At 34.9% G+C, this 19,983-nt stretch overlaps 1 protein-coding gene across 4 annotated transcripts in view; it reads right to left on the reverse strand.

Moving 5' to 3' along the window:
- The window catches only part of Cadps2 (calcium dependent secretion activator 2), a 512,216-nt gene that overhangs the window by 238,913 nt on the left and 253,320 nt on the right, over positions 1–19,983 (reverse strand). For all 4 annotated transcript variants that reach the window (XM_026388720.2, XM_026388719.2, XM_026388718.2 and 1 more), the window contains exon 7: positions 6,971–7,082. In XM_026388720.2, the coding sequence (XP_026244505.1) occupies positions 6,971–7,082 (112 nt within the window). The remainder of the gene's footprint in view (positions 1–6,970; positions 7,083–19,983) is intronic.

Below are 19,983 nucleotides of genomic sequence, written 5' to 3' on the forward strand. Positions count from 1 at the left end.
GCTTGACTGGTCAGCTATTCACCTGTTAAAGCACTCTTCTGTCTCTAGATATTCTCTCAACACCTGGTGGAAGATTGGCCCTAGTTTAATTGAAAAATTTCCATATGCCACCACATTTCCATAAATAGGCATTGGCATCTGCCACCCACAAACAAAATCTGCATTCCAAGCATTTGCCAGAGAATTCAACCTTCTACTGACCAATGTCTATTTGAGCTATCATTTCACAATTCTACATGCTGTGGTAGTTATTAGCTTTTCTTCTTCTCCTTAGCCTTCTTAGTCACTTAGCTCTCAACCTTGACTGCATATTAGTATGAGTAATGCTATTTATATCAGTTTTTCTCAATCCAATATTCAAACTACTATGCTCTGGGAATTGCTTTTATAGTCCTTCCTGGGTCTATCCCAAATGAATGAAAAATGTGGGCTCCAGAACTTGAGTCTTTTAAATATTTCCCCTGATCAGTTCTTAGTATTTTTTTTAATAACAACATTCCTAAAACTAAGAAAATTATTGTGAGAAAACCTCCAAAATATATTTTGTACTCAAAAATATCACTCAATAAGTTAAATAGTTACCCAGGAATTTTTTATATAATAATTCATTCACAAATAAAAGTATGCTGGCAGCCAGGTTGTTTCAGTGTTTCCCAAAAGTCCTCTGAGACTCAAGTCTTGACTTTGAGCCTCTGTAATGATCAAAAACAAGTTATATATATACACACACATACATAAATACACACACACATATTTATAAAAAATATACAATGATAAAGAGCAAACATTCCTACTCCAAAAAGGAGAAACAGAGGTATAGAAAGGAGACAGGACCAAAGCAAGACTGAAACCCAGTTGTGTAAACAATTTCTGTAGTTTCATGTCCACCGTATGTAGTACATTCATCAACTCGCTTGGGAAGCCCCACCTCTAGGCCCTTCCTGGATGCAGCCCTCATAACCTCTTTTACACTGGCTTTGTCTGTAGCCATCAGTTTTCCTCAGGAGATATTCTACCTTACTGGTATCTCTTAATACAAGGAATCTCTGCTGAGCTGTGATTTCCTTCTTACAGTTTTATGGATACCCTCTCAGGGCCTTCCTCCAAGGAATCTGACCCTGCTACATTTTGCTTGACCTCCAATGCTTTCCTTCAGAATTCTGGTGAAAGCTTCCATGACCCCTTAACTCCAGCAGCCTTCCCTCCTGCAGAACCAGCACCATATGGATGATGGCAAGGTTTGTAGCCAGCTCTAGCAGCAGCTATGCCTTCTTTGACTAGAGCTGCAGCAAATTTGAAATGCGTGGATGATTGAGCATAGTAGACCAAATACTGGGGAAACAACTTTATAGACCCTCATTGTACAAGCAGGGTGTCCCCATAGTCTCTTCTCAAATGAATTTTCACTTTTACATCCTTGCGCCTGCAATGGGTATGGTATTTCTGATTCCTGAGATGCCCTCAAGGCATCTTTCCTATTTTCTCTGTGTAAAGTATTTAGTTTCTCTTTAGTAGCCATAATCTCTTCAACAACCATGCTTTTCTTAGCCCCAATTTTACAAGTATGTCTCGGGCCAAACAGCAAGTTTTTCAAATCCTTCCACCCTGCTTTCTCCTTCCAATTCTTACAGAAAATCTGGCTAAAAGCCACCAGCAATTCCCATGCAATTCACTACCTGAATTCTATGCTGCCTTGAAAACTTCTTTCATCAGGTTAATTAGTGGTACATCATCTTTAAATTCAGACTCACAGAAAATGTTAGGACATGGACAAAATATAGACAAGTTATTTGGCAGAATGTAACATGAATGCCTTCTAATCCAATTTCCAGTAGAATCTTCATTCCCTTCGGAAACCTTATGAACACTGTCTTTAATGTCCACATTTTTTATCAGCATTATGGTCTTCTGAGCTCCCATCAAAATTACTGTTTAAGTTCTGCTACAATATTCTAAGGCTTCCCTAGCCTGCATCTCCAAACTTTTCTAAACACCTCCCAAAAAAGGAATTCCACCTCCCAAAGGCTTCTGAATCATGTGGTCAGGTTAGTCACAGCAACAACCCTACTACTGTTAGCAATTTCTGTGTTACTCTACTTTAGAAGACTGAAGGTGCTGGAGTCCTTTGTCCTCACCTGATCACAGCAGCCACTGATGCACACACTCAAGAAGAATCAAGCTTGTGTGTACATCGGCTTTCACCTTCTTCCAACTTTTGTTCCACTGGTGCTCCCAGCAATATAGGACTGTGCTGCTCTCATGTGGGGGCTCCCCCCTCAGTTTGCTGTCCCACATATCAATGATTTCTGGAAATACCCTCATCAACACACATGTCTTAGTCTTAGGTTTCTATTTCTCTCTCTCTTTTGATACCAGGGATATACTTAAATACTGAACCACATCCCCACTCCACCCCCAACACCTTTTTTTTTTTGAGATAGGGCCTCACTAAATTGCTTAGGACTTTGCCAAATTGCTTAAGCTGGCTTTGAACTTGCAAAATGTCCTCCTTCCTCATCATCTTGAGCCACTGGGATTATAGGTATGTGTCACCATTTCAGCTCTTATGTTTTTCTTATTCCATGTTGAAAATACAGATTAACCCATCACAGCTTCATATTTGAGAATAATTTCAGATATTCAGATAGTAGAGAGAGTTCCTTCATACATCTCACTCAGCTTTCTCCATTATAAACAGCATACATTACCATGGAACATTTGTTAAAACCAAGAAACGTCCATTGGAACAGTTCTATTCATTAAACCACAGATGTTATATGGATTTCACCAGTTCTCCTATTAACATCCTCTTCCTGTTCCAAGATCTAATCTAGAACACCACATTGCATTTAGCATTCATATTTCTTTAGTCTCTTCTTATCTGTGACAGTTAATCAGTCTTGTTTTTCATAGCCTTGAAATTCCTGAAGAGTACTGAACAATGGTCCCTTACCTTGTTCCCAGCCTGCGTTGGTCTGCTGTTTTCTCATGCTTAGACTATTTTTTTAATTGAGGTTTTGGAAAAGAATATCACAAATATTCAGTAAGCTGATCTCATAAGATCATATTGGGGGTACATGAAATGCACTTGAAATCACTGGTAGTGTCAATCTTCATTATCTGTTGATTGAGGTACATTTTGCAGATTATTGTTGTTACTTTAGGTTACTTAGGTCATATTCTTTTTTTCATCACACCTTTTAGTGAAGTTACATTCTACCTTTGCAATATAAGTATTTTTATTTGCCTCAGTCAACATGCCAGGTAGAATTTCCTTGTTAATACTGGTGTGTGAGCATGTGTTTGTGTGTGTGTGTGTGTGTGTGTGTATTTGCATGCATTAAAGTATGCTATTCATAATGTAAAGTTTTATGTATCTAAACTACAGTACCATACAGAGTAGTTCCTTCAGTCTAAAAGCGTCCTATGCACACCTTTGTAACAAGTCATTCCTCACTTGGAAAATCACTGATAAACACTCATTGTTTTTCATCTATAATTTTTCTTTTGGTAGAATGAGTGGAATTATATACTGTGTAGTCTTTTGGGTCTGACTTATTTCCTTTACATTTGAATTTTATCTATATCACTGTATGAATTAACGTTCTAAGTGTTTTGTTATTTGTCTTTGAAATTCAGATGTTCAAAATTAAAAAAAAAGTTTCATGTAAAAAAAACAAAACAAACAAACAAACAAACAAAAAAAAACAAGCTCCCAGGTATATATCTATAAAAAAGATAAAAGATTTCAGACCTTTGCTTTTTCCCTTAAAATTAAAATAAGTTATTCTTATTTCTAATCATAAAACTAGATAAATAGAGAGAACACATTGCCAACAGCCATAGCATCCAGAGATGATCACCAATTTCTTCTAATTGTGTGTGTATATACTCATGTGCTCAGACCATAACACATTTGGAGCTTCAAAGTCTAAAGCAGGAATGAGTCATGTTTGAGAAACAGAAAGAAAGCCAGGTTTGAGGAAAGGATGATATTAAGAAAGAGGTGGGTATAATACAAAGTGCACTTGGAGATAGAGGTCAGCCCTGTAGAGCAGGGGTTCTTTAGATTTGGGGTGTGTCAAAATCACTAAGAGCACTAGTTAAAATACACTGCAGTCCTGCACCCCCACCTCCACCTCCACAGAGTTTCTAATTGAGACCTAGAGTGGGGCTTGAGAATCTGCATGTTTAGCAACTCTCTTGTTCCCGTTGATGCTGCTGGTCCAGGGTCACGCCCTGAGAACTCCTACTGGGCCTGCTACACTAAAATGAGGAGTCTTTTTTTTTTTTTTCATTGCAAATATATGAGAATACACTGGTTAATTTTAAGGACAGAATATTTGTTTTGAATTTTAAATAAATCACAATGGCTGCAAAGACTGGATAAGAGGGGACAAGATGGCAAATGGGAAAGTGGAAGCAGACTATTAGTACATGTGAGAAATGACAATGCCTTGAATTAGGGAAGTAGAGACTGAGATGGGGATGGATTTAGGAAAATTCAGGAAAAGCAGACAGAATTTGAAACAGGATGGGTATTATGGCAAGAGAAGGAAAAACAAAAGGAACATCTAGATAACTGACGTGATAGCCTCTATGAAAGACTTGATAGGGACGTGAGTTACACGTTCTATTTCATATACAATTGGAAATACCAAGTATTCAGGTTAATTATACAAAAATCTGAAAATCCAAGGAAGAAAAATAATATTGAAATCACTGATGCATAAATGGTAATTTTAATCTTAGAGCCTACATAGGTCATTAGTATAGATCAGTGGTTCTCAAACAAGGGTGATTTTGCATGCTCCACATAGGACATCTGGCAATATTTAGAGACATTTTTTATCTTGATTGGTAGGTGGGGGTTCAGGAAAACTACTGGCATCTATTGACTAGTGGTTAGGGATGTTGACAAATATCATAAACAGGCTAGAATGCTGTATGTATATTTTTGATATCCCAAACAAGATAATTTATTGATATCAAAAATACTAAGGTTGAAATAGTACCAGATAAAACACAATTTGGTGGCATAGATAGAAAAGTCGTCTTGTATGAAGGGAGTAAAGGAGCATAAGCTCTTTCTTTGATATGCAATTGTGTAGAAAATACACATTGGATACACTTACACATCCAATTTAGAAAGTGCTTCAGTTAATATCTTAAGAATTACTTATAATGTAATATTTAAGGTGGCTGTGGTGAAATACTGGAAAGTAGTTACAATAAGGAAATAAGGTGAATTAATGTAATAATAGTTTAAATAAAAAACTGATTCCTCAATCCATAGGGAAGATAGGTAATCTCTTGTGGGTGGTCAGTCCACTGGTGTGGTCAACTCGTCACTCAGCTACCTCTGTCTCAGGAGGTAGAGACGCATGGTCAACAACAGACACCAGGAACTGGTGAGAGTGCTGGCAGGTAACAACCTCGACCTCCAGGCAAGCTCCTTTAATGTGGAAGTGATTACAATTGATATAGAATGCATTTTCCAATCATACATAAGCAAGCAGGTTATACAACATCTAGAAACCAATCAACTTATGATTAATGTTACCACACTATGAGGCAGCTCTAAATATTGCTACGTGGTGGAAAGCAGTCTGGAAAGATCTTTGTCCCTAGGGGAGGGGGCCTTAAGAGTTGGAGGTTTCATGCCCTGAAGCACCTAACTCTCAGTTTCCTGGCCTTGTAGCCTGGCAATGCTGACCTCAAGCACTGAAGATGTGGTTTCACTGACTGCTCACTAGAGCAGAGCGCCCCATCCTGCAGGTGTTCCTGTCAGGCCCATATGAGCATAGGTTTTCCTAGCACTCTGTTCTGCTCATAGCTGCTAGCTGCAAACTGAAAGTTATTCCAACAATCTCTGATACTTCTCTGTTAGATTATGCTACATATATGCTTTATTGAATGACTAAATATATGAAATGTCAGCATATCAATGACTGAAGAGTAGAGCATAACTCCTAGGTATTAACAAATATAAGATCAAATAATGGAAGAGGAAATCTGACACTGGAAGTAGAATAATTCTAAGAGTGTAAGAGAGGTAGAAGAGCAAAAGAAATTGAAATGAATAGAAATTCTGACTTCAAGGATAACATTTTCTAATATATGGAATGCTCCTAGGATCTTTCAACATCTGCCATCCTGAAAACTATCTAGCACAACCAGAAATTTTCAATTAAGATTTCAGAAGGGTTTGTTCTCTGAAAATTATCTATAAAAACGGTCTTTAGATTTGGATACGTTAGATTCACACTGCAGAAGACAGCCTGACAGCTCACTGCTTAGAATACATCTACTTTGTAAAAAAACAGATCACCTTGCACAGAGAGACATCATGTATCCACCTAAAAGCAATATTTAAGGCCAGCAGATACTGAGTAGAGTGGGAGTACACAGGGACTATGTAAATATATTCTAGACATGAAAAAGTGATTATAGGGAAAAAATTAACTTCATGCTAAAAGATATGGAGGAAGATCTTCCCACAGGAAAAAGAGAAGAGGTAAGAGAAATAAATATACTTCAGAGATCTCTGTAATTAGGCTAGTCACAATGAACATAAAGAGCAGATAATGTCACATATAAAGATGATCCTTTTAATCAATGAGCAGACAATGTGTCAGTGAGAATTACCTTTCACCAGGAAGAACAAGTTGGACAGCACTGCTCGCCTTCAGTGGCCAAGGTACATGTGTGTGAGAATGACTGAGTTGGTGACTGTGAGCTTGTATGTCCCCAATATGCACTCAAAGCTTCTCAGGATACCTCCTGTGTTATAGACCACTATGCTTAATTGCTTAGATCTATGAAGTAGGATTGCATAAAATTACAAATATATAATGTGTGTAATTTATGGACAGAAAGTTCACACACTGCTTATGTGTGAACCTTACCTCAGAATCAAATTAAGTTCACATTGGGCCACCCTGAACGCACAGGGCTGACCATCACTTACCCTGCCCAGTTCCTTATCTTCAAGGGCTAGGACCCCAGTGCTTTCTGTGAAGAGTTTTACTTTGACCACAGGCCGAGGATGGGTAGTGGTGAAATCTCCTTGAGTTCCCCATCTGCAAAGCAGTAAAAGAGATTTTCTTTAAAACATAGCATTAATTTTTCCCAGATAGATGTGCCTCCATAAAAGGTACACTAAGCAATAGAAAATCTTTTGCAGCTCAATGAGATTTTTTTATCTTTGCTTTTGTTTCTGACAGATGGTGCCATCAAGAAGGAAAATGACAATAAGCTTTAGAGCTTGTAATAGTTATTTCAGCTATTTAAAAAATTAGCATGTTGCACTAAAAATCATGGTGTGCCTATAAGCATTTAGGTAAAAGCAAAGCATTATAGATGTAACTAGGGAAATATATCATTTTATTAATTCAAATGTAAATTATAACCCCCTTTTTATGGATGTCTGGGGGAAATTGCTAAGGGTGTTTCATATAAAAGGTGGTTGTTCAAAAAACTATTCTTACATACTGAGGACTTTGCTCCTCCTACTTTCGGGAAACCTTCCCTAAACATTATATATTTTTAAGTGGGGTAATTATCTAAAGCCTATTACTTTATATGTCTTTTTATAGCTCCTGTCAAAAAGAAATATGCATCATAACGAACGTGAGTGGTTTTCAGTTAATTTCCCAGTACATTCTCTTAGGAATGGAATAAGTCTGTCGACATCTGGCTTTTCAAATCATCATAACAAAATAACATGTTTTCTTGGCTTATCTTTTAATTAATAGCATCTTGTCTTTATCACACACCAATTCATTCTAGCTTATTGACAAACCTAACTGGCACCTGCTTGATATTAAAAAAAATCTTATCAATATTTCTCATAATTCTGAGATGTCACAGGCAATGAGGCTTGACAGAGCACCAAGAAAAAAAAATACCACAGAAGAGGAAAAAGAAAATGGAGACTTAACAAAATAAAGATTTATGGTAAAAATAAAATACATTTTAAAAAAAGTAATTTATCACTATCATGGAGCTGTCTATATTTTATTTTATAAGCATTATTTGGAAAGTTTGTGAAATCTAGAAAGTTGGGGGGGAAAGCATGATAATAAGTGAATTATTATGATTATGTGCTTGTCTCCTACAATAACATTTATAATGCTGTAATATGTGTACAGTAAAGGAAAGGCCATTTCAAGGACTAAAGAAATTAGCATCTATATGTGGTCAGTTGAAACCAAAATCAAATGCCAGAGGGAAGAGAGAGATTCAGTTAGAATGAAGCAGCACTTTAATTTCCATTTTAGACTTCTAGAAAGAGGTTAGCAAAGAAATCTTTTTTGCCATTTCATTGGATTAAGGTGGTCTGAAATAGAGGAGAGGTAAAATAGAAATAAAAATAGACTCAGAATGAAAATAAAGAAGCAGAAAAAAATTCTCTCTTTACTATGTTGAAGCTTAAACCTTAAATACAATCAGCTCTGGTAAAGATTCCCATGACACCCCCTACTTTATTTGTCATTTTTTATTGCGTGGTTAAATTTGCAAGGCTACCCTTGGAGACAGTTCCCTATAATTGGAATCAAAGGTTCCTGATAGTCTTGTAGGCATCTATTAGTCTTCCACAGAATTTGCTGATCTTAAAAAATTCTATTTATAAACATATATGAAATTGATTTTTCTCCTTTAATTTCAGAAACCTTTATAAGTATGTATATTGCTTTCCATGATAGTTTGAAATTCTGAACATACTCCACTATGCAATTCTCCAAAGAGAAAAATATTGATTGACCCCATTAACCATCATGAAGGGACCTTGTGAGTTTTCTTTTAACCTTGTTCTCCTGCCGTTCTACATGAAAGGAAATATGTGGCTAATTCACACTTGCTAAACAGCACAAAACAAATAATGCACATGTAAAAATCTGTGCTCGCTCATGATCCCATGAATGTCTAGAAAATCAGCTTTTACCTTTAATCCTTCACAGACAAGCAACTTTTAAAAACTAATCCATAAAATACCACAGTAGAACATTGCTCATTTATTCATTAAAAATATTATATTGAAAATGATATCATAATAAATAAATAAATAATATCTACTTTAAAAGTGCCTACAAAATAAGATATAGTTAAAAAAATAATAGGGGCTGGGGATGTGGCTTAAGCCTGGCATGCGTGCAGCCCGGGTTCGATTCTCAGCACCACATACAAACAAAGATGTTGTGTCCGCCGAAAACTAAAAAATAAATATTAAAATTCTCTCTCTCTCCCCCTCTCTCACTCTCTCTTTAAAAAAATATTTAAAAAAAAAATAATAATAAATACAACAACTCCACCACTCAAGTTATGATGGGGAATGTACCAGACTATTATAAGAGCCCTTTATGTGCTGTGTTGGTCACATGTTCTCTTCTATTTCCCTTACACTACTCTGAAGTAGCTGGGATTCTGAATTTTTATTAGTCATTCTGCTGAAAGGAAATATTTTTTAGCATTTCACCTCTAAGTGTGATCACTGCTGCAGGTTTTTGGTAGATGATCTTTAATAGGTTAAAAAAAACCCTTCTTTATTACACATACACATATAAATTAATCAGAATAAACATATGTATGCCTATAGAAATCATATATATATCATATATTCTATATGATACACAGACAATATGAATACTATATCTAATAGGTACATCATATAATGTTACAAATGATACAAAGAGTAGATATATAATGTGTGTGTGTGTGCATATATGCAATCATGGGCTATATAACTTTTAGGTCAACAACAGACATCATATAGGATGCTGGTCCCATATAGCTGAGGCGTACAGGCAATGCCATCTAGGTTTGTGTATGTAACTCTATAATGAAACTGCCTAATAGTAGATTTCTCAGAATATATCCCACAACTCAGCAACATGGTACTGTACATACACACACAAACACATACATTTGGGGGGCAGTGTGTGGTCCGAAAACAGTGATTACTTTTCAACTATTAGATGTGTGTAAAATTAGAGAAATAACACTATCCTAGGGATGGTAATAAGGGACAGACATGCTTGGTAAAGTAGACTAGGTGCTGAATTAATACATTTTAGGATAAGTGAGCATTCACTAGAAAACAAAGAGTTAGTTGAAATATGTAAGAAGGTGGTTGTAATCTAGACCCTGGAAATGAATTTGAGATATCCATTCCCAAAACCAGTATGGAAATTAAGGCATAGTCTGATTGGTAATCCAGGAGAATATTAGGGGCCCTGTAGATAATCTGTGAGAATTAACTGACCCAGGAAGGCCTGGGCTGCTGAGTCATGGACAGGGAGTGCTAGCAGCCAGCTTCCATCAGGTGAGGAAGGCAAAAATAAGGTGCTTGCAGGCAGCGAGAAGCTGAGGTTAGGATATCCACAGATCCAGATTATAACAAGCCGGGGGGAACTCGACGTCACTAACTTTTAACAAAATGTGCAAATAAAGGGGTCCATGAATATGAATATGGTAGCACTCAACAGACAGAAGCATTTTGATAATTTGATAATTTCTTCTATGAAAAATAAGCTAAAAATATGTGCAACTAGAAAATACTTATGAATTCTCAAATGAATTAAAAACTCAAGTCCCTCCATCCCCCTCAAAAAGGAAGGACAAAAGATAACAGGCCTACTTTTAATATTCACTGAGATATTTTCTTGATTCCTACCTAACTGGCATGTTTAAATACTTTCAGAAATCAATACCAGTTATTATCTTCCTACTATTTCCTCAGTATTAAGTGATGAAAGAATGCATTACCCCTGCTGTCAACTGCTTTACTCAAAATACATTGCCTTTCTCTACTTGTATGAATGTATTATTTATGAGGATTCAGACTTCCAATGTAAATCTTCAGATGAATAAAATATCTACAAAGCACCTTTGCAAAGACAGCAGGACTTCCTAACTATGAAAACACAGAGTAGTTCATATACCAACTGAAATAACTGACATTAATTATGAATTTCCTATTAAATAAAGCATACTGAAAATTTGTTATCAGAAGCAAAAATATACATGCTTGCCTTTTCATCCATTTCTAGGAATGTACCCTAGTACCCTAGCTATTTCTAGGAATGTACCCTAACCAAATATTTGTAAGTACTGAAAAGAGTATAAGCAGAAACATACTCACTATAACATAACAGGAAAAAAAATAAGCAAACTAAATTTCTACTATGAGAAAAATGATTATGTAAATTATGGGTAGATGATGGAATAGTCTGCTGCCATTTATAATGGTGGTTACAGAGATGATATAAAATCACTCAGGATATGAAGTTTAGACAACAAAAGAATACAAAACTTACTATTCACTATTTATTAATTTTAAAAAATCTGGGGGGGCTTGTATGTAAAGGACAATACCCTAGTGCCAGAAACCAAAATCCCTATTCTCTTGGAATTTATTTTCTAACAGATGGCAGATAATACATAATTTCATTATTATATACTAAACTTCCTAACCCTGGCCTTCACTCTTAATGGCAAGATACCTCACGTGGTCTCCTAGTAGCTACAGAACAAGATGTATAACTGGGACCTACAGGAGTTTCAAAAACGACTAGCATTAGTTTAAAATATGTTGAAAATCATAAACAGTAAGACAGTTATGTTCAAACAACTCAGAATTCTTTAACTCAAAATTCATATTATGAATATATAATACACTCATGATTAGAGAAGCTAAGTATTTAAAGGCAGGTTCAATCTACATTAGTATTCCCGATCTATGATCAGCACTACAGGATTAAATAAGTATCTACAGCTCCAAAAGTTATCTGATCTGAAATTTTTTAGTTAACCCCTGTTTTTGAATTTTTAAATGTATAGATTAAAAATATTAGGTGGTCAATATAGTCAATATGATTTATAAAAGTCTGATTTTGACATCCTATTAAATTGTCTATCCTTTTTTTTTAAATTTTTTTAAGAGAGAGTGAGAGAGGAGAGAGAGAGTGAGAGAGAGAGAGAGAGAGAGAGAATTTTTTAATATTTATTTTTTAGTTCTCGGCGGACACAACATCTTTGTTGGTATGTGGTGCTGAGGATCGAACCCGGGCCGCACGCATGCCAGGCGAGTGGGCTACCGCTTGAGCCACATCTCCAGCCCCAAGATTGTCTATCCTTAACCAGAGACTATATGAATAATAACCCAGATTTCTTTTAAAATTTTCTATTCAAATTTTCAAGCTGTTGAAAATTTAATCATGTTATAAAGTGGTAGTTTTAATTAATTTTTAATTTGGTCCAATCTCATTTCTTTAAAATGTCAAACATATTTATAAAATTATGCAAGAACTTTGATTTGGCTTTGAACTTTATGTCCTACAGATCTATCTTCTGAGTTATGCTATATTGCTTTATTAATTGTAGTTTTATACGTTATGATATTCATCAGAACAAAATGTAAACATACATTTTACAACTTTTATTTCTAATTAGGAAAAAGGAAATTCCTGTAAAAATATTACAAAATATTTCTTGTTGAAGTCTTAACTTTTAATTATTCTATGTAGCTTCCATGCATTCCTTATTAAATCATTTCATGGTGTTTTGTAATTTGGAGTCCAAGGAATTTATTTATTTTATGTAATCTGACTATTGCTGTATAAGAAAGTTATAGCTAAATTTTCTTCTTTTTTAAACTAATTTTTTTCTTTTATTTCCAACCTAATGTGGACTTTTAAAAATCCATTTTTTCACCAAATGTCTTTTTTACCATTAATCTATTACAAAGAGTGAATTATTAAAATAATGAAGGAATAATGGCATATGATTCCAAATGCATTGCTATGTCATAACAGATAATATTGAAAATCCAATTATCAGTGTATAAATGAGTCTTTAAGGAAATACAAATAAATTTTAAGCTTTTTCATCCTATAATTTTTAAACACTCCAATTATGGGTAAATTATCATTTTTGTAATTCATAACAGATAATATTGAAAATCTAATTATCAGTGTATAAATGAGTCTTTAAGGAAATACAAATAAATTTTAAGCTTTTTCATCCTATAATTTTTAAACACTCCAATTATGGGTAAATTATCATTTTTGTAATTCATAACAGATAATATTGAAAATCCAATTTATCAGTGTATAAATGAGTCTTTAAGGAAATACAAATAAATTTTAAGCTTTTTTCATCCTATAAGTTTTAAACACTCCAATTATGGGTAAATTATCATTTTTGTAATTTAGATATTTTAAGATTAAAATGATATTTATCCAAGAATATTGGCATAAGTGGAACTTTTGATTCATGACCCACACATGCAAACACAAGATATGCATAGCACTGATGTAAATATTCTCTTTGGAAGTAGAAAATATTGTCAAAAGTTTCCAGTACTAGATTTAAGTAAGTTGAGATCTCTTTTTGTAGTCGTGTGGGGAATCTGCTGGAGAAATTGAATTTGAATTCACTTAATTCATGAAAAACAGTAATGACTGTGTTATTTTCAGTGATATGTGTTCTGTGAGAAGGAAGATGGTTATTCAGAGTTCCTTAAGAGGAAGCAATAGAGAATAAAGATACTTGAAACTGAGATACTGATCAGAAAAATGAGCTGAGGAAAACCTGATGGTATCATTAAAGGTATCAAACAATGCCATTTGCAACTGTTTACATACAACAGTGCCCCTGCTCTATGCAGTGACTGTTATGCAGGTTTCCTTTACTTAAATATTAATAGAACCTGAAATTCCTTTCCTGTATTTGTTTGTACTTTTCTTTTAGTAAGTGTCCTTCCCATGATGGCCATGAATAAATTCATTCTGAAGCCACTGGAAATGTGTGTCTGTAAAACAGGCACATTATTAGGACTTGTAAAACATGCCATCTAAGTATAATACTCATACTCATATAATTAAACAATGTTATCTCTTTTTAATTAAAAAACATGAACGTCTAAAAATTGGGCATCAAGTTAAATAGTTATTACATCTATTATGTAAATAATTATTACATTTATTGATGATATAAACAGAAATTAAAAAACACTCAGAGTATTCAAAAATGTTAAGCATAATGCTCTTACATAATGTTAAATAAAAATGCTTTTATATTTTTTTCATATTATTTCATTGGCGCATTGTAGTTGTACATAATGGTGGGATTTGTTTTTGGATATTTGTACATGCACACAATATCATTTGGCAAACAACATTCCCCAGTATATCCCCTTTCCTCCTTCCCTCTCCCTGGTTCCTTTCCTCATTTCTATTGCTCTCTCTTAGTACAAACATTCTTAAAAATAGCATCTCTGACTAATATGAGCAATTAAGACAGTTTCATGGAAAGCTCTCAGCAAAAGCAGACAATTGTGGAAGACAGTTTGGATAGCTGCAAGAGGTAAAGAAACTCATTTTGGGAAATTCAGCTTTCTGATTTCAATGGGTTTCTGCAAATGAAGATACATATTCCAGAGTGAGTAATGTGAAAATGGTAGCAGAAGCAATGAAAAGGAATGAACTTACAAAGGTTGCCCACTTACACATCATAGGGTGAGGACTACTACAAGCCCAAATATACGAATTTTTCTATAGGCTTGTATACGTACCTAGATGCACATTTACTCTTCATCTAAAGATAAGTGCAGATTCCCAAGTGTTCTATACATTATATTTAAATGCATTACTATATATTGAGCCTCTTTATGTAGGACATGGAGTCATGCCATTCTTCTTAAGACTATAAAACGTTTCCTTCATATGGCTGTGTCATAATTTATTCAACCACTTTTCTAATGATGGAACTTGTGGTTGTTTCCAATCTTAATATTACAAGCAATGCTGCAACAGATACCCTTACACATATGTAACTGTTTTCATAAAAATATTAAAAAGAACAAAAGACTATGACAGAATTCTTTGGCAGACCAAGGTTTTAAATAAATCTTAAGTATAAAAGGTTTTCTAAAGAAAACAGGACATTTCATAAAAAGTTCAGCTAGGTAAAGTCTATGTAAATAAACTTTCTTACCTAGAGTAGAGGTCAGTGGCTGTGACATAGGTCTAAATAAGACAGAAGTTTCTGGGGTCAGATACCAACTCTACCATGCAAAAAGACCTGGGAAAGCACATTATCATAACTTTCCTCATATTACTGGTAAGGTAAAAATGAAAATGAGTCATGCTAACATTACTAACAGCACAGCACCTTTCATATAGAAAGTGTATGCAGAAGGTTAACTATTCCTATCAGTATCCATAGCAGTAGTATTACTTCAGCTTTACAGCCTGCACAAAATTATGCCTCCATGGAAAAAAAATGATAGCTATAAACATTAAAATTTTAATCAGTTTCACAAAATGGCAATACTAAAATCCAAACAAAATTGGAAATTATGAAGAGAGAAAGAGACATTTACTAACAGCAAAATTTAGCAAAGGAAAGAGAAGAGAAAGAAAGAAGGAAGGAAGGAGTAGGTGAAAGAGGAGAGGAGAAAATATAGAAGGATTAATAAAAGACCAACTTGGAATAGGTGAGGAGAACTACAATCTGAGAATTACTTTTCCATCGCAATATCCTTGTGCATTCAATTTTTAAGAACTTTTTAGAAATAATTTACAAGAGTCAAATGCCCAAATAATACAAATTTTAATATAAGGACTAGCAAATATATTTTTAAATAATTAAATTTGATCTTTCTAGGCTTTTGGGAGGGTTTTTTAAAAACCCTGATTAAAACTTTTTTTTTTAATTATGATGTACAGACAGTACAAAGTTATTCCTTTCTTCCAACATGACAAGGAGAGAATAATTCCTGGGATGGCATCTCATACATCAGCATAAAAGTTCTGGGGGCAGGCTCAGAGTGGGAAATAAATTTCAAAATAGGAGAAAAATTTTCTGGGTCTCACCTTCCTTCTCTCCCTTATTGTCTCCTAGACATTCTCTTTTCCTTTCAAAGTCAGAGCTTCCATTTTGTTGCTCTAAAGATTGCTAAAGCCTCAAGAATAATGGGATAAAATTGTCTTCTAACATCTGTGTTTCTTTTTTGAAGTATTCCTGCCATTAAGCCTCCATATCCAGAGCTGAGAAATCATGTAATACTTGTATCATTTTCTTCAGAGGAAGTGCAGCAAGCATGTGACCACAAAGTCAGGTCTCAGAAAAGGTGGAAGACATAATCTCTCAAAAAGCACTTTCTTTTCTCTTCCTCATAGTAGGGTAGCTGAGAAATATTAGCTTGAAGCATCTTTAAAAAGAACAATTTGTCGCATCCTGCATTACAATTTTACTTGGCCAATGCAGCACCAAAAAAGTTGAATTTTTTTTTTTGATAATATGAGATCCAAGATTGTTAAGGGCTTAAGTATAGGAAGATTTGTTAAAGAGTTGATATATAAAAGTTACCCGTATAAGATAAAGTTTATTCTCCATGTACAAATTCCCAAAATGAGGCTTAAATAAAATGCAATAGTATAGAAATGAGTACAACTGTACTGCATATCCTATAGTTATCTACAGAAATGTACCGATATGTTATACTAATATGTACCAATATGTCATACTAACCCCATATCTTGAACTTTGAAGTTTATTTGAGAATATCAGCTTACTTACTCCTACTTTTTACACCAAAGTCACAGTTGGACATGTTAGATCCAAGTGGAAACTGGAAAAAAAAACTCATATCAAGTGTAATGGAATATAAAATCTTCTGTAGATTAAATATTATAAAAACTGAACACATAAGGTTCTGGACTATATGTCCATAAGTAATCAGCACAGCATATCACTGCTAGCATGCTGCAGTGTCCACCAATCACAGGTACTTGCTTTGCTGGATATCCACCAACAATTCATGTCTATCTGATAGAGTTTTAAGAGGGCTAATTTCTTTGGGGCCAGTCACATGAGGGTGTGAAGATGATTTGTTTTATATTTCCTTAATTTGAACGCCTTGGCTGTGGCAATTCTATAATGTCAGTGCATCTAATTCTCAGTGGCTTACACTGAGAATGAGCACATGATCCTCAGCTATCACAGAGGCTGCATGGATAAAAGATTCTTTAAGGAAAGCTTTAAATGGTGAACACCAGACTAAACTGTGTGCATGTGTTTACTCCATTTCCCCTTGGAATAGTCCTCCTGAGGTCTCCCTGCAGATAAAACAACTTCTTTCTTTCTTAAATGATAGTTTCTTTCCATGAAATAAAGAGAATTGCAATTGTACCAAAGTAGTATGGAATCAAGAGAAGTTTGAGAATTCCACAAATATCCTGGATGCCAAAGAGGGTAGAGCCTCTTGAAACTATTTCTAAGGGGGTTGAGAAGAGAGACCAGAAGTACCAGATGTTCAGCAAGCGCACAGACAAGGAACAGAGGAAAGCAGGTACCCAGCACGCAGGGGGCCCCCAAATCAGCCCTGAGAAGGCCCAGTGCAAGAATCAGCTTTGCTCAGTGGGACATTGCAGGGATCTGATAAGTCACAAACAGCCTCAGGAGGAATCTCTATGATCCTGGAAGTGTGTCCTCACCAAGTCTGAATTCAAAGATGCCTTGATGCTAGAATTCCCAGCCTCCAGAATAGTGAGAAAAAAATTCAGTTGTTTGTAAGCATTGGTCTAGGGTTATTTGTTATAGTAGCTCAAACAAAGATATTCCTGCATCAATTTATCAGTGGAAGGTCAAGAGATGCATCTAGCTTTCTTGAGATTCAAGATTCAGGTGTTTCTCCTTCTTTTGGTTGCAACAGCCAGAGGGGTGTTTTTTGATTTTTTTTCTTCTTTTTCATTTTGCCCCTGGGCTACTATGGTTACCAAAAAAAAAAAAAAAAAAATCAACAACAACAACAACAACAACAGCAAAACATTATTTTAACAAATAGAGACAATGTCAAAATGCAAAGAATTGGTATAGGATTGAGCCAGTTAAAACAACCAGAGTCAAACCAAAAGGGTATCTCAATAGTTGAGATGTGATGGTACAGTGCTAGAAGGAACGGGCAGACAATGCAGGCTGTTTACAACCCAAGAAAATCAGCTAAGGATGGCATGACCACAAACTGATGATCCAAGTAAAGAAAATACAGAAAAAGAGGGCTAAGGTAACTTCAGAAGAGTAGAACATCCATGATGGGCTTTATCCAGCTGCAAAATGGAATAACAGGTCCTCTAAAAGTAATTAGCCTCAGCATTCTGCAAGGAGGATGAGAAGAGCTGTTTTGTTTTTGTTTTTGTTGTGGGGGGGAAGTTGGTTAATGTGAACTGTATTTACAAAGGGCTCTTTCTCTTCAAACTCCAGAATGTGAAACAGTTCCCTTTCTATCCTACAGAAAAAATTTACAGCTCTGAGAAGATCTAAGAAAGTCTATGTCCACAAATAAAAGAAAAAACTCTTAAGTATGCTGAGGTTGTACCATGGAAAAAGGTAAAGGGAAAAATAAAAGGAAACAAGATGATCACATGAAACGAAGATCCTTAACATGGTTCTGAAGGCTGATGTACTCCTACCATTTAGCCTCATCTACCTGCAAGCTGGCCTCGTCCAGAAGCCTTCTGCTCTAGAGCATTTACACCTTCCTGCTCCATTCACAAGGAGTGCTCACTCCCACTTTTCCAGCACCCTCTGCCAAAGCCTGGGTAACTACTATTTGTCTTTCTATTCATAGCTCCAGGGTTGCTTTCTAAGACTTCCCTGTTTATACCTGCACCACTGGATGATGTTCTAAAGAAGTTATTTTGTCACATCTTTGCTTAGGAAAATATTCTTTCTTCAAAGAAGTTACTAAGTTTGTAATCATCTATTGCTGGTACTTAGTTGTCAATGGCTCTTCCCCCCTTTAGATTACCAAGTACCGTCTACCACAGTCATGTCTGTCTTTAGTTATCATTTCAACCCCAAAACCTGGAGAGTGATTGGCACAGAAGAGAATTCAATAATTATTTGTAAAAAGAATAAATTAAGGAATGACAACATATACTTTATTCTAACTCATGGTTCTAGGACTATGGAGAGGGCCACATTTGGATGTTTGGGTATTCTTAATAGTGCTTTACTGTGCTGGACTCAGGCCAGGATCAGTTCCCATTAAATACTACCACACTGGACAGTTTCACAGATTGGATGTACAACAGTTCTAGATTAGGTTACTATCACTAAACACAAAAATATGCAAAACAGTCCATGCTTTTAGACTTACAGATTTTATGGGTACTGCAACCAATCCAAGGAAGAAAGAGTATTAGATAAAAATGACTATCTGACTCTGAAGACTATTATATTTTAAAATAGGACATTACATTAACAAAAATAGTATCAATGATTTTGGCAAATGTATAGTGTTTCATAAAGATGTTATGACCTAAGTGAATACCTGCATATCAGGACTGTCACAGATGATAAATGCCACACAAGGACATATTTTAAATGTGTGTACCTGAGAGTGTTGACCTAATTTCTGTGTCTCAGATAACTATAAAGAAGGGTAAATTTAGGCATATTTCATCTATAAGTAACAACTACTATTCAACAGTGATTTTATTAGTTTTAGAGCGTAAATTCATTTTTAAGAACTTTTTATCCTTAGTCAACTTTTGATACTTTGTTCCCCAGTTGTCTTTTAGGTTCATTTTTCTTATCCTATCATCACTGTGTCTCTGCCTGTTTTGGAAGAGAGTCACTATAGAATTCTTTGCAAAAATTAAATGCTGCATGTCTGCTTAGGCAGTAGACATACTTTTCTAAGATGAATTTCTGATAGTTATTTTATTCACAAGAAATTCTTCCCTGAAATAAAAAATGACATGATGGGGCAAGTTCACTGCAACATACTATAAAACCAAATGCTATTTAAAGGTTAGAAAATAATTCACCTCCAATTTTCCTTTTAATATCTCATGAAGCTTGGTATTCAATCAAATAATGTTTGATATGTTTTCTACCTTTGGATAAATCAGAAAAATAAAACCAAAATTTGTATTCTAATTTAATAGGGAAAATATATTTGGCATATTTTTC

Source organism: Urocitellus parryii, chromosome 3, assembly GCF_045843805.1.
Source record: "Urocitellus parryii isolate mUroPar1 chromosome 3, mUroPar1.hap1, whole genome shotgun sequence".
In the NCBI taxonomy this organism is placed as follows: Eukaryota; Metazoa; Chordata; class Mammalia; order Rodentia; family Sciuridae; genus Urocitellus; species Urocitellus parryii.